Source organism: Pungitius pungitius, chromosome 18, assembly GCF_949316345.1.
Source record: "Pungitius pungitius chromosome 18, fPunPun2.1, whole genome shotgun sequence".
Lineage (NCBI taxonomy): Eukaryota > Metazoa > Chordata > Actinopteri > Perciformes > Gasterosteidae > Pungitius > Pungitius pungitius.
In genome coordinates, this window is record NC_084917.1 from 12,468,648 (window position 1) to 12,483,166 (window position 14,519).

General features: G+C 45.5%; 1 protein-coding gene across 1 annotated transcript; it reads right to left on the reverse strand.

Moving 5' to 3' along the window:
• Positions 1-274: 274 nt before the first annotated feature.
• Positions 275-12,914, reverse strand: LOC119226444 (alpha-1A adrenergic receptor). Its single transcript, XM_037484427.2, has 2 exons — positions 11,805-12,914; positions 275-7,464 (listed from the first exon to the last, which is right to left on the reverse strand). Exons 1-2 carry the CDS (start codon positions 12,763-12,765, stop codon positions 6,995-6,997), a joined length of 1,431 nt encoding a protein of 476 aa, XP_037340324.2. The 5' UTR covers positions 12,766-12,914; the 3' UTR covers positions 275-6,994.
• Between the last annotated feature and the right edge of the window lie 1,605 nt (positions 12,915-14,519).

The window sequence follows — 14,519 nt, forward strand, 5'->3', positions numbered from 1 at the left end:
AAGAATTGACATGAAAAACCAGATGTCAAAGCCGGCATCCCCCTCGTCGTGTCCTGTGCCCCCGCAACACACACACACACACACACACACTTATACTATGCTCTGTCAGCTTAGGGGCTTTTTCTATGCCATATTATGCTAATGATAACTGAGTGATATGTATGTACGCAATGTGCTGCAGGCTGATACGAGCTTTCCTTCAGTCGCCCCTCAAACCTCTCGCTCCCTCCCCCAAACCCCTGCTCTCCCGCTCTTGTAAGCCCCCCCTCCCACCCCCTGTGAAAGTGCAAACTGTGTGATGGTATATGTCTTGATGGCTGTAGGGTTTCTTGGATGCTTGCTTAGAATGGAAAAACGATCCAGTCCCATGGATGGTGATGTCAAAAATAAGAACAAGGACTTCAGAGAATTAAAAAAAAATGAGAAAAAGGGTATACAATCTCTCTTTCTTTTGTTTGGGATATTTTATGGGAAAGTCGTGAAATGTGGACACTGAAGGAAAAAAGCACACGGAGAAAACTGAGCAAACCTTTTTAGGATTCATTTTTGTTACAGTCACAAGTTACTTACTATTCCACGGCACCTTATATTCACCAAGCCATTTAGAAGAAGCACACGCTCGACAAAAATCGACTTTGTTTAATGCATGCTATGGAAAACATTTTGTAAATGAGTCCCAATAAATGCATGTGGGCGGAGTAAACAATGCCTCTCATTCTCCACCTTTCCCCTCTTCATTTAAACAAACTGAACATACGCAAACATTTCATACTGGATCCATAAGAGCAATCGGCACATCCATTAGCCGGCCCTAATGGATGTATTCTCCATTGTTGGCTCAGCTGCCATGCAGTGGTTGTAAAGCCAGCCTTATGAATGATGTCTACGTTCGGTCAGGGGCCTTGTTACGCTTGGGAAACCAACAGAGTTGACACGCTGTCCCTGCCGTGTGGAACCGAAGCAACACTCACACAGAAAAGGCTTTTTTTTCACACCGCAGGCATCTGTCGCTCGCCGTGTGACCATGGCAACCACAGAAACCAAAAGGAGCGAGACGAAACGAGCTGATTTTCTCTGGAATAAATAAACCATGATGCACGACACATGTTCCACCTCGGCCTTCTGTGCCGTGCTACAGTTGAATAACCGAATAACCTCGTTGTGACGCCGCAGTAAATGTTTCGATACGTTTTGTGTAATTCACATTTAAAGGGAAATGAAATGTTACATGAGGCTCGACACCTACAATACACTAACTGCAGGTACATGAATATGACCATTACGGTATGCTGCATAATTAGCTTTATGTAATTAACTCAATGACACATGAGCACACTCACATGGACCAGTCACTTTTATTTTGAACAAAACAATCCATCGAAACTGTGCCACTGAAACACAGCACACTCAGGAGCAAGGGCCATTCAAATAGGTATTACATCAGAGGGAACGATATTAACCATATAATAACACAACACAATAGACCAACCAACATGCTACAAACAAAATGTATTTACAGTCAAAGCTGCAGAGGGGCTGAATCTGATTGGATAAACGCTCTCTTTAAAACCAGCTGCATTGGAAGCAGTGAAAGAGAGGAAGACAGGAGCTGCCCAATGAGAAAAGGGGGGGGGGGGAATCCTTATAAAACATGAATTTTACTTATAATAAGCGAGCAGAGAAGGCTTAGCTGGCCCTGAAGGCCCCCCACTGCCCCCCACAGCTCTATTTAAGAGATAATTCACTCTGTTTAGCAGCTTATAGATATAGAACATTTTTATTTGTACGTAGGACTGAATGGAACCGTTTGAACCGAGCGTCACTACAGCGCTGATGATCTGTGCGCTGTGTTCCAAGTCTTAGGGCGTTAGGTCACCTGGAGGGGTCAGATCACGTCTGGGTGAGAATGTTTTAGCCCCGTGACAGACCAGGATCTACCCCGCCTTCATGCCCAGTGCATGATGGGATAGTCTCCTGCCGGATGGGTTAACCAGCTCAGCTTATGTTTGCCTCAAAAACAAGCACAGCAGGGTGCTAACACGTCACACCGCACTGTGCTCAGCAGACCTCCACCGGGAGGATGCGTTTTGTGTTTCTCCACCAGGTGGCAGTGCTGTCATCTTGTTCACGCGCATCTGCCTTCAGCCAATGAAGGAACAATTGTATCAGCTGTAAGATTGTGTCATGGCATTGTAGCATCTTGTGGTGATCTGGTTATCCCATTGACTGAGTGAATAAAAAGCATGTTAATCAACTGCAGTCATATTCATGTTGATACCAAATCATCCAGGAACTTCTGTTGAACCGTCACCAGGTAACTATGAACCTGACGTGAAAACCTGCACTATAATGAATAGATACTGTTTCCTACTTAAAAGCATTCTTTCACATCAGAGGCACTTTCATGTGCCTCCCTCAGAGGCACACAGGGGGGATGAAGTGAGAAAAGATGACAAAATATATACACAATGTTTGAAATTCACATGAAAAGTATGTATTTTACTTCTGCAAGGATTCTTTTCTTTGAATTTTAAGTGGAAAGTGCTTAAAGGCCAAACTCCCATCCACCTGTATTCTCACCATTCAGCCTACTTTCCCATCCATGAAATGATTGAATATATTATAAATGACAGAGGCAGAATGTGGCTAAACACACTGCTTGCGTTTCCATGGACATAGAAGTGTAACAGTAAGAGTTACATCCGCCAATGCTCTTTAATGCCAATTTAAAAGTTAATATGCAAACAAACAGTGAAGCCAATTACCGCCCTTTAACTTTGGGGCACAGTGCATCAAAACGAAGGCTTTGTAGTGCTTATAAAATATATTGGGGATTGGATCTGTTTTGAATTAGTAAATATAAAGGTGAAGCTTTTGAATGCCCACTCACCTGATAACGCACCACAGGGAAAGTTCCATCAATTCAATGCAAGTCTACTGAAGTGTCCCGGCATTCTTTTCATGCTTTCTTTCAAGCTCCGTATGCCTTTCCTTTTGGAACGACGAGTCGCAGCATTGCTTGTGCTCGTTTGCTGCCTGAGTCAAACTGTGGTCACAAATCAGTGCACAGAATCACACCCCCATAAACGTTTGTGAAAGGGCTTTTGCTGCTGAAGGAACTCGAGGCCTTCTAAGAGCGCTCGAATCACTTGGCTCGGTCACTGTGAAATTGTGCTATTTAGAATTTGACAAGCGCAAAATCAGTGGCTTAACTAGCAAAATATCCCGTCACAATTTTGGATAGCTCCGAAGAAAAAGGTGTTTTGAAGTTGAGAGCAACTTGCTTGCAGCAAAGAGAACCCAATGTTTCAGATGGCGTCTGAGGGCTGTTCAGACAAATGTTCAGTGACAAGAGTATTGCAGTAAATACATCTTACATGTGAGGAGCTGCCTCTCACACGTCTTGTCAAAAACATTTTAATTAGTGGTTGTCGCCATTCAAACCCATTATTTCAAGTCCACGCGCACACATGCACGATTTAACAAACACAAGTGGCAGCACCGTGAGCTGTTAAGAAGCGGCTAATTAAATCAATCATGGCACCGCTTTGCCTTGTTTACCTCCAGCCAGCTGAAAACAGCGAGGTTCAGAGAAAAGAGGGTCATTTTGGGACTTACATTGGCGCCAGGCCAGTGGGATATACATGCATTTGATTGTCAAAGGTCCTTTTTATTATGGGTTAACGTTAACTCTCTTTTAGTGTCGGATCTCTTTCATCTTTACTTTAGGAGGGATGTGAAAAGACAGAGGGCTGCAGTGTTGTCCGTGTACGCTCACAAATAGAAAGGTGCTGGGGAGGAATTCTTCATTGGATTTCTGGACTGTTGAAGATGAAATACCCCGGTGGCAAACACGATACTTAGGACATTTCTTTCAGCGAGATAATCTTCACTAATGAAACACCACTTATCTTTTCTGGCAGGAGAGAATCAGTCCCCCCTTGTGACACATTGTGTCATCTAAACGTTCAACGAAACAGAGAATTATTAACGAGAACGAGGCGGTGGGGACAGTTTGTCAACTCTAATCGCTGCAGAGACACAGGGACGTCGCAGCTGTCTTAAGCCGTGGTTGGATTGTGTGTACTTTCTTTCCTGTAGCTTTGCCACATGCAGAAGTTGTGTCTTCCAAAAGTGTCAATAGAATTTGAACTCTATGCTCGGGAGGAGAAGACTGTCAGAAGAAGTTTGGAGGGATTCCTCCAGTTTTGACGCTGAAATAATGACGCTCCATTTACTTCCTGGCACAGTTACCAATGTGTCAAATGTCATCATAGATCATGATCATCATGATTTGTGATGGAACGGCCCTTTGCAGGAATGGGAGCCAGCACCCCAGTCATCACAACGCGCTGTGCCTAAATATGACAGCTCCCGCAACACTGTTTGAATGAGGTGTTGACAGTGAGAGCCGCATGCTTACTACGAACTACGTGATGCTTTGTTTCCCTTCATGATGTTTGAGCCGATGGGAGGCGAAGGGATTGAGTCCCTGAGGGTTCGGGGCTTAAAGGTCGTACCTTCATTTCCTGGAATTACCTTCGCAATACAGCTACTGCCTGCCAAATTCTTAATTCTTAATCTTACCCCAAAGTTAATGTCTTTCCTTACTAAAACAACTTGCTTTTGGGATTTTACTGACTTGTCCCCCTAAATGAGATGAGTCTCAACATTGTCAGCGTAGATGGTTCCCGATGATTCTCCCTGTATTACTGCCATTGCTTCATATTTTCCATGGTTTCGTTTCTCCTTGAAGACAGCGTCAGATGTGCAAAGTTGTGAATTTTTGCTTTACAGGAAAAAAAAAGGGGAGGATGAATTGAGATTGGTTGCTTTGACCTACAAACATGAAGAAAAAGTCACTCGAGATAAAAATTAATTTTCCATGTTTACACTTTTCGACGCTGCAATGGTTCTGAAGAATATATAAAGATGTATTGTATTTACTAATATCCCATTCAGCCAATGCCTCTAATGAAAAGTCCCCTGCATCTCTTTCTGCCCTACTAGTCGCCTAATGCAGTGAAACCCTGCGTGCCTGGCCGTGTAATGCCAGACAACGAGAGCTGCATGTTTATTAGTTGTCTGACACAGTTACAGGGATGCAAAGCGTGGAGGTTTACAAGAGTCTAGACACAGGCATTTGTCCCCCTGAACGGTTCACAATAACATCACGTTTTAAGTACAGCGACGCACAACGAAGGTTACTCCTCTTCCCGCGTTCCCTCAGGTGATTCCACAAAGACAAAATCATCCGTCTTCAACGCATTGCATTTCCCAGATAAGCGTTCTCAGGCATTCCTCACGGATATGATGTCTGCAGGGTGAAACGCCGACGCCTTTAATCCGAGCGCAGCAGAGAACAATCGCAGGAACCCATCAGACCACTGCAACGCAGCCATTAAAGCGCTGTCCATCAAACGTTCACGTCGACGCCGGGTGACGTGGCGGCCTGTTTTCCTGGCTGAGGAACACAGGTGCTATACATGCTACACAAGCACCGTGCCATTATGCTGATGGCCACTCGGGGAGGGTTGAGTGCAGTGAGTTCTCAATGTTGATAAAGAGCTTCCTGGCTGTCATCTGACTCATAAACCTCTGTATTGAAGCGTATAGTCCTTTATGTTTATATAGCCTCTATTGCAGCAGGGATATAATGAATTTACCTTTTTGTGATGCGAACTGTATGGCAACAACCTCGCAGCGACGTCTCTCCATCACAATGCCACATTAAGAGAGAACATGAAGATAAGTTCATCAACATTGTATAATCCGACAAAAACTCTAATGTGGGAGGGGAGGCTTGTGGTGATGAACGCCTCAGTGTTTTTTCGTCCTCTTTAAGTTTGAGCATAAGTGCACTCACTGCATAAATAAGAAACATGTAAAAGTCTCCTATAGGGCATGGGGGTAAGCTTAATTTCCAGTCCAGTGAAAGAAGACAAGAGGCCTGCGCTGTGCTGGGGTTGGAATGCAACACAGTGGGAACTGAAAGTATATATCTGTTTCATCACATTACAGTGAATGTCAGTCAGATTCAATTTGAACCACTGAATAACTCATAAAGAAGTTTTAAACAACAGGACATTTTGAAGTTTTTTCCGGTGTTTGCACGGTGCAAAACACAACTCTGGAGAAATGCACCGGGAGGGGAACAGTACTCAAAAATAGAGAGAAAACTACCCAACACCTGTTCATTTATTCAGCAGCACCACAAGCTGCCATGTCAAACATTAAAAGTGGATTTAACTTTGATGCAGCCTCAACGAAAGTGGGACTGCACTGTATTGCGAGGTTGTACCGTTATTTATCTCACATCCAAATAAGCACTAATATTCCTCTCACCTCCCCACTGTTTTTTGTACACAGTCATTTTAGTTAGGACAGTTCACACGTGTAAAACCCAGCTTACACCAGATGCCATCTCAGGGCTGTCGGTGATTGCAAAATTTTCAGTAAATGTAAGAATGTGCAACCTGCAGAAATACCACTCATGTTTAAAGAACTCAGGTCCCTGGAGTTCTTTTAAGATGCCATCTCAATGAGATTCCGTTATCAATTGTATTGGCTTTCAAGTGAAATCTCTCTGTCCATTCTCGCATTCAATGCACTTTTGGTCCAAAGACGCTGAGCTCATCCATCACATTCTTCCTCCTGTTGATCACTAGATCAGTAGCTCCTATTGAAAACTCTTTGACATGTACTGCTCGGGCCTCTTTTGAAGAGCAGCTGAGTGCAGGCTGTTGAGTGAATTCAAAATATTACTCGTTCACTTTGCCAAGCCATATTTTTTGACACTGCAGGCATTCACACCGCCATAAAGCCTGCAGGCGACAGAGTTATCGTCTGCCTGCTCGGGAAGCAAATGTCACTGCGTCGGACTGCATGGCGACGCCTCCGTGGGACTTTAATATGCATGCATGTTCCCAAGAGGTTCCATGAAACACCAAGCCTGGAGGCAAGAATATTCCACCGTGTAGCATCAGTATGCGGATCAAACAGCCTCCCCAGTCACGCCGAGAGAAAGGCGCAGGACCTTGGCTGGCTCGTGCCCGGGAGGGTTCTGCGGCGCTGGCGCTCCACTCGCCGAGAGACACCACGCCTTCAGCAGACCCCGTCTCGGGACTTGAGCCGGATCCGGGCCGTAGGTTGACGACGAGGACGAGGTCGACAGCGGCCCGCAGCAACCCCACCGGGAAGGAGGGACGTGGCTTTGGGCCGGTCGGTCACGGGTATCGGGCTTAGGGCCCGCACTGGAGGAGTGGGCGGCGAGGTGTCCCTGCGGTTTGGCAGATGGCAGCCCGGTTCTCAGGCAGCGTCCACGCAGCACGTGGTGGAAGGCTTTCTTGAACTCCCGGCTGAAGCATGGGTAGATGATGGGGTTGATACAACTGTTGAGGTATCCCAGCCAGAAAGTTATCTTAAAGATGGTTTCAGAAGGCTTACAGGACGGGAAGATCGATCCTAGAGAACACACACAGGGATATTGACAGATCAAAATATGAATGAAAATGCACACTTACCCACCACGATGCTTTAAGTCTCAGCTTTAATGGCTAGTCTACACGGCCATCATGGAGTCCATCCCCTGCTCCTCCATCACCGTGTGGTACGCTGCAGCCACAGCCAAGGACAAGGGCAGGCTGCAGCGTGTCATCCACGCCGCTCGGCTCATCAACAGAGCCCGGGGCCCCCCCTGACTGACTCTGACTCCCATGTACATTCACTTTGTCACTTTCACTTGTCACTTTCTGTTAGCTGGTGCACTTTATTTTTATTTTATTTCTTAACTTACTAACCCATAGCATATATTTTATTATATTTTTTATCTTATTCCTGCACTATGTTGTCTGTTGTCCGTTATTGTACTGTCTGCTGTCATGCACCAACCGCCATGTCAAATTCCATGTATGTCTGACATTTTATGGTAATAAACCATTCCTGATTCCTGATTCCTAAAGAAAGAAAGTGCAAAGGGAGTCAATACTGCCGTAAAAGCTGAATGAATTGTCTCAGGTCATCGGTCTGTCCCTCCTCTCCAGCCTCATTCCTGATTCAGCAGGCCCCACCAGATGCCCTCTGACTTTCCCTTCTTTCCCCGTTACCCGACAAGGGCTGATCTACACACATGTTCCCACATTCCTCATCTGCTCGGATATTACAGAGCCTTCATCGTGTCATTCCGCCATCAGCCTCTAAGTTCATGTACCGCTCCCAGTTTAATTTATTACTAGCCAGTGCTTCAAGGTTGTAATGTTATTTTATGCCAAGCTTCTATAACCCGAAACTAGACCCTGAACCTGGAACCCGGGCCCACCTTCTCTAGTAAACCTTTATCTGCATGTTGGTCCAATTGTGCATTTCCTGGGTTTTGCCAATGCGAATTTCAACAAATATCTTTTTGGAAAAATCTGAGAAACAATTGCCTATCAATCATTTAATAAACATGCATTGTGTGAAATTTGAGTTCCGCTATATGGCCATGACTCAGATTTACATGCTGCCATCAGTGGCCATCATTCCCCTCCTTCCATGAGCTCTGTAAGCATACTGTGCAAGTGATACCAGCACATGGCTGTGGCCCACACGGAAAGCCCCGTGGCCACAACCATGTGGTGGAGCACAAAACAGCCTCCCCACCTGAAGTACTCAGGAGAAAAACAAAATGAGTGATTCAGTTGTTCTTCTCTGAAGGAATCTAAGACCATCAGAGCCCCTCAGAGCGCTGCGCGCTGAGCCGTGAAGGTCCGTCTCAATTGAAATGCGTTGCTTCTCTCCGATGGCTGGCTGCCTTGGGAGGCTACAGGGTGACTGAGGATGCTTCCAGGCATTACAGCCCATTAGGCCCCGCGCCTGCTATCTGTAATAGCTTTCATATGAGGGAGCAATAGTTTGGTTCGTTCCATTTCCTCTCGCAGGCGAAGCCCATCCTTACTCCAGCGCAGTGTTTTATTCGCTCTCTTTGGTCGCTCGTAAATTGAATTTCTTGATGTCCCTTCAGAGAGACGCTAGCAGCAGCAGAGTCAAGGGAAGCAGGAGTAGGCGCCCGGTCCTGCCTACTGTTGTGTTCTTAGAGCAAAATATATCATCAAGCGTCATTATACCAATGCATCAGAATAGCTACAAAGCCAAAGTCACAGGGGGTTGTTGTCGTAGCTATAACAGGGCTCCGTTTGTATTTTTGGAGTCAGGGCTGGAGTCAGGGCTCTATGGATGGCAATGTTGGTCAGCTGGTCAGCTGATCGCTCACCACCACAGAAATAGCTCTACAAATATTAGATGCATTGACATTAAATCAGATATTCAGGGTTTCCTTAAGGATGAATCCACTTTGGGGATACGCTGACCTTTTCTCTAGCGAAGTGAACATGTGTGTTTTATGTAAAATGTTAGACGGATGGCCGTGGAAGCTTCATACAAATATCCACGGTCTCTGAGGATGAACAAAGGGATGATGGTACCAACGGCAACCACAAATTCAGAATAATTTATATATAAAATAATAATGATTGTGTGTCTTCTATGATAACAGAGTTCACACGTTTCTAAAGTATTTAATCGGATTCCTCAGTATATAAAAAGTACCTTTGCTGTGTATGTCATTCTTCTGATAACCAGTGGCTATATTTGACGTAAAATAATTACAGTCAGTCAGTGGTTCTCAGTCTACGTGCCTTGACACGTGGTTCAAGGTGTTCTTAATTCTCGTTGTGAAATTGATTAAAGTGTCATGAGCCTGTCTGACAACGATATGGCCGATGGTCTAAAATGAAAACGGATTTCCCCAAAATAAAGCAGGTCCAATTTTGAGTGAAATATCTAAACATCTACTGAATGAATTGTCAAAAGGTCTTTGTACATGCAGACACAGTTCCTAGATGACGGATCCGTTGACTTTCCCCCTGTAGCCCCAAGCAGGAGTGTGACCTTTGTGGTCTTATATTTGGCAGTGCGTTGACGTTACCAAGTTGAGCTCAAAACAGCACTGTGTTCACGTTCAGCCTCGTAGTGTTGTTTTCCACATGTAGTACTAGTGTACCTGTTGTTCCTGAGCTTAGTTATATCACTAATGCACAGACAACTTAGATGTAATAATTATTTATACCTGTGTTCTGCCTAAGAACAATCCCTTTAGCAAAATGTTTTATGAGGAATAACGACTTCAGCATGAAAGTTAAACTAAAGTCAAACTTAAATAACTTGGTTATTGTGTAGTCCTAATCCCTGTTTCAAAAGACTTGGTAATCAATCCAGGACAGACAGCAGCTCCCGCTTTCTGGTAGAGCGACCCTTTTGTTTACACTGTTTACACATTGGATCCTTTTTAATAACACCGGTTATGGCAAAAAAAAAAAAAAAAAGCGCACAAAAGATAAAACATATTATTATTTGTTGAGAGGATGTGTTTGGCCCGCGTCCCCTCCGTCTGGTGTTATAGATTGTGCCTTCAATAAGACCACAGCTTCTGTAACAAAATACACCTTTCAGAAATAACCTCACCATCTGTGAGCAGGGAGGTAACTGCTGACAGAATATCCCCCTTAAATACACAGCGGCCCCCACACCGACAATCACTTATCGCAGTCAAGTCGTGAGCGATATTCCAGAGGCAATTAAGATTTGGGGCCTCCCAATGGCTATGCTTGTCCTCTCGTATGTCTCATTGCTGTTATCGCCTTCTTTCACAGGGTCCAACAAAAATGTAGGTGTACTTAATTTAATATTAAATCCATAAAAACTATCTCAGAGAAGGTGTCAACTAATAATGTGATAACGTTGCATAGGGTCAGCATACGTGAAATAAAAGCTAAGATGTTAGATGATGATTAAAAACAAAGTGGTATTTTCATTGACGTCTTAGAGAATAGTGCTCTGTTTAATAAAGCAGGTCATTCATTGCTTATGCTATATATTTTTCCTATACATAATACTATACATTTGTCCACCTTTCTTTTTGCATATTTATAATGTTACAATCTTCTTTTAATGTGATAATTTGCTGCATCCTGGACAGTGTGTTGCATGTGTGTATGCTATGTGCTCTGGCTTTCTTAGACAAACACAATGTTCATTACATCCTGAGTTTTTATTACGTTTAAATGATTGCATTATACGTTGCTGGAACGGGAGATTCACCGTTTCCTGAGAGTGAAGCTCATATCTACCGCAATGTTTAACTTCGACAGCGGACTAATTCTTAATAAGTTCATTTCTATTCAGTCTTACCTTTACCCTAAAATTAATCATCCAAGCTCTCATATTGGCATAAATTTATTTCTGACTCATATAACCCTTTTTTTTTAATTCAGATAGTACAGCAGATCCATCATTTAATGTTCCTTTTTTGACATTTTCGCTAGAGTTACACCCCGTTTCTTCCCCCTCATTATATTACCATCAATATAATGGAGTCAATCAAAAGCTCATTAGTGTGTTTGCCATAAATATAGATATGTATTTAATATTTAAAGTTTTGTGTCATACAAAAGTAAATGCTTCCCACGTTACCATGAAAACTATTTTATTGAAGTTGCTCTACAGCACACTTTGGTAACGATGCATGGGCTGGCAGTGTGAAAATAATGTGAGAGGAGTTGCTCGCAGTGATGACCCTGTTGATTGTTTTCACTCTCACTCGTCTCACAGTGTCGCATTCAGCAGAAACCGAGGAACCGCAGGAACCCTTGAGGATTCCAGTGGTGATACGTTGAACGTGTTTCTTGAGGGGTTTTCTTTATGAATGCAATAAGAACCAAATTAAAGCCGCATAATGGCGTTCACGCAGAGATTTAGGAGGTACCTACCGATGGGTAAAACCAGGAAAAAAGGCAGCCAGCACAGAATAAAGCACCCGACAACAATTCCGAGAGTCTTGGCGGCCTTCTCCTCCCTTGAGAACTTCAGCAGCCTTGGCAGCGAAAAGGTGCTGCGCTTGTGTGGCGCGGCCCCCTCGTCGCCCCCCTCGGGCTTCCCCGTCGGAGCGGCGTGGCCCCTGTGTATCCTCAGCACCACCCCTTCCGTCTCGACGCCCGCCCCCTCGCTGCTCCTCCCGAGCGTCTTGGTCTCTCTCTTGGCCACAGTGTACACCCGGCAGTACATGGCCAGGATGATGGCCAGAGGGATGTAGAAGGACCCCAGGGCCGAGAACAGCGCGTAGCCGGGCTCCTCCGTGATGCGGCACACCATCTCGTCCTCCGGGTCGGGCTCCCTCCAGCCAAACAGGGGGCCCACAGATATGGCGGCCGAGAGCCCCCAGAGGGCCGCCACCGCCGCCAGGCCTCGCCGCCCCGTGGCCATGGCGGGGTAGCGCAGAGGGTAGCTGACAGCCAGGTAGCGGTCGATGGAGATCACACACAGGCTGAGGATGGAGGCGGTGCAGCAGAGGACGTCCAGAGCGGCCCAGACGAGGCAGAAGGTCCGGCCGAACACCCATCGGCCCAGAGCCTCCGAGGTGGCGGAGAAGGGCAGGACGGCGGAGCTGAGCAGCAGGTCCGCTGCGGCCAGGTTGGCGATGAAGTAATGCGTCACGGAGCGCCAGTGCCGGTGGAGCATCACCGACAGGATGACCAGGATGTTGCCGAGGACCCCGAACACGACAAACAGCACCAGCACCAGCCCCAAGACCACCGCCTTGGCCACGTCCACCCTCGGGTGGGCGAAGGAGCTGCAGTTGGTGCAGCGGCCCGCCCCGGGGAGAACGCTGGTGTTCTCAGCAGCAGCCATGGTGATGTGTTGGGGGCATGGGGTTCCGCAGACGGATGCCATTCATATGATCTCAATTACAGCTGAGGCAGCAGGTAAAAGCTTTTCATGCGGCACAAACGGCTCCGCCGGTTCATTTGGAGAACGCAGGGACTCGTGCCAACACGCCATCTATCACGAGGTCTCTAGCGGGGTTCCTTGGCACGATGTCAGATTCTGAAAGAGAAATAATGCCAGAGTTTTGTCGTGTTTAATACAGAATAGTTTAACAGATGTTAAAAATATTCACATTGAAGGCGCTCAGAAACAGCTAATTGGCTCTTAAAAACACACTGTGTAGGATTTAGAAGGCTGGATTAGCAGAAATATAATATAATATTCATGTTTTCATTTGTGTTTTCATTATTTTCGAATGAGTCTTTCATAGGGAGCTTCATGGAGTCTGACATGTTGCACCATTTGAAGCACAAGCACTTAATCCAACAAACTGAACACTGGCTCGAGAGAGTTTTTAAGTTAAAAGTCGCTGAGGTTAAGAGAGGGTTTAACCAGCAATCTAGCCTCTAGATGATTTTTTATCTTCAGCATCGTGGGAAGTATTCAAAATGTTCCACATAAAATAGAAGGCATTAATAACAAATTTTAAAAAAAGTTTATGATCGTTTTTGCAAATGATTCTCCCCCATTATGCTGGGTTAGTGTAAACAGGGGTTATGCTTGAATGAGCTACATGGTCTTTTTGCTTTTGCACACAAACAACTTACACCCTAAAAGTCCCATTACTAACACCTGAGTCCTGCTTAACAATCATTTAACTAGGCAGATCAATTTTCTCGCCAAAAAAATCTATTTGCTGGGAGGAGGCCACAGAGCTAGCGAGCAGGAGGGGTGCTGGGTATTATAATAGAAAATAAAAACAATGGGATAGACATAATCAAAAGCAACAGGGGAATGACAAGGACACCACGGCGGCAGTAATGATCCTTTGGGGCACAAAGGAAAATCATCTGCGGCATTATGAGAAAACCAGCCAGCCATGCAGGGAAAACAACGATAAATCAAAGCAGAGATAATTCAGCCGCAGACTGCGATGGGTTCCTTGAAGGTCTTGTGTCTGCAAGCTGGCTCTAACTCAGGCCGCGGATGACAGTCCAGGAATTGAACCTTGGGGAGGGAACTATATTACCGAGGCAGAGGCTCCGGCCCGCTGATAGTCCCACTCAGCGGCACTCTGGATGTACGTGTTGGCGATCTGGGATGTCACTGAGGGAGATAAACGGCAGCGGGGGGGAGGGGAAAAAAATGAAAGCAAAGGCAGCGGGAGATGAAAGCCTTTGTAGAGCGGCGTCATCTCGTCGCGTGGCAGCGCTCGATCAAAGGCTTTCGACCCGCTGCGCATGGCGCTACCAACGAAATCCGCCAAAGGAAACACTCAATGCCGGGATTTACACCTCAGTAGCCGGAGGGAAAATTTGAAAGAGGCAAAAAAAATGGATGTCTTGGATTGTTTCAGCAGGGGCTGGTTGGACGGGTGATGCCTTGGAATGGCTTTTTTCACTCGAAAAGACATCTGCCGGTGTGATGAAGTGCCTGCGCCTTCGAAAAAGTGGGCTTCCTCAGCCCACCGGTGTCTGAGGTCTACAGTAGATGTAAAAAAGGAGTCATGCGGGAAATAGTTGTACATTGTCCCCGAGGACATACAGTAGAAATGATTCTGCAAAGGTAAAACAGACTTTATTCTGTCTTTCCTGAATTTAAAAAACAAGTGAGGGACAGGGGACACAAAGCGGCCCGGCTGACCTGTGGTAGATCATTTG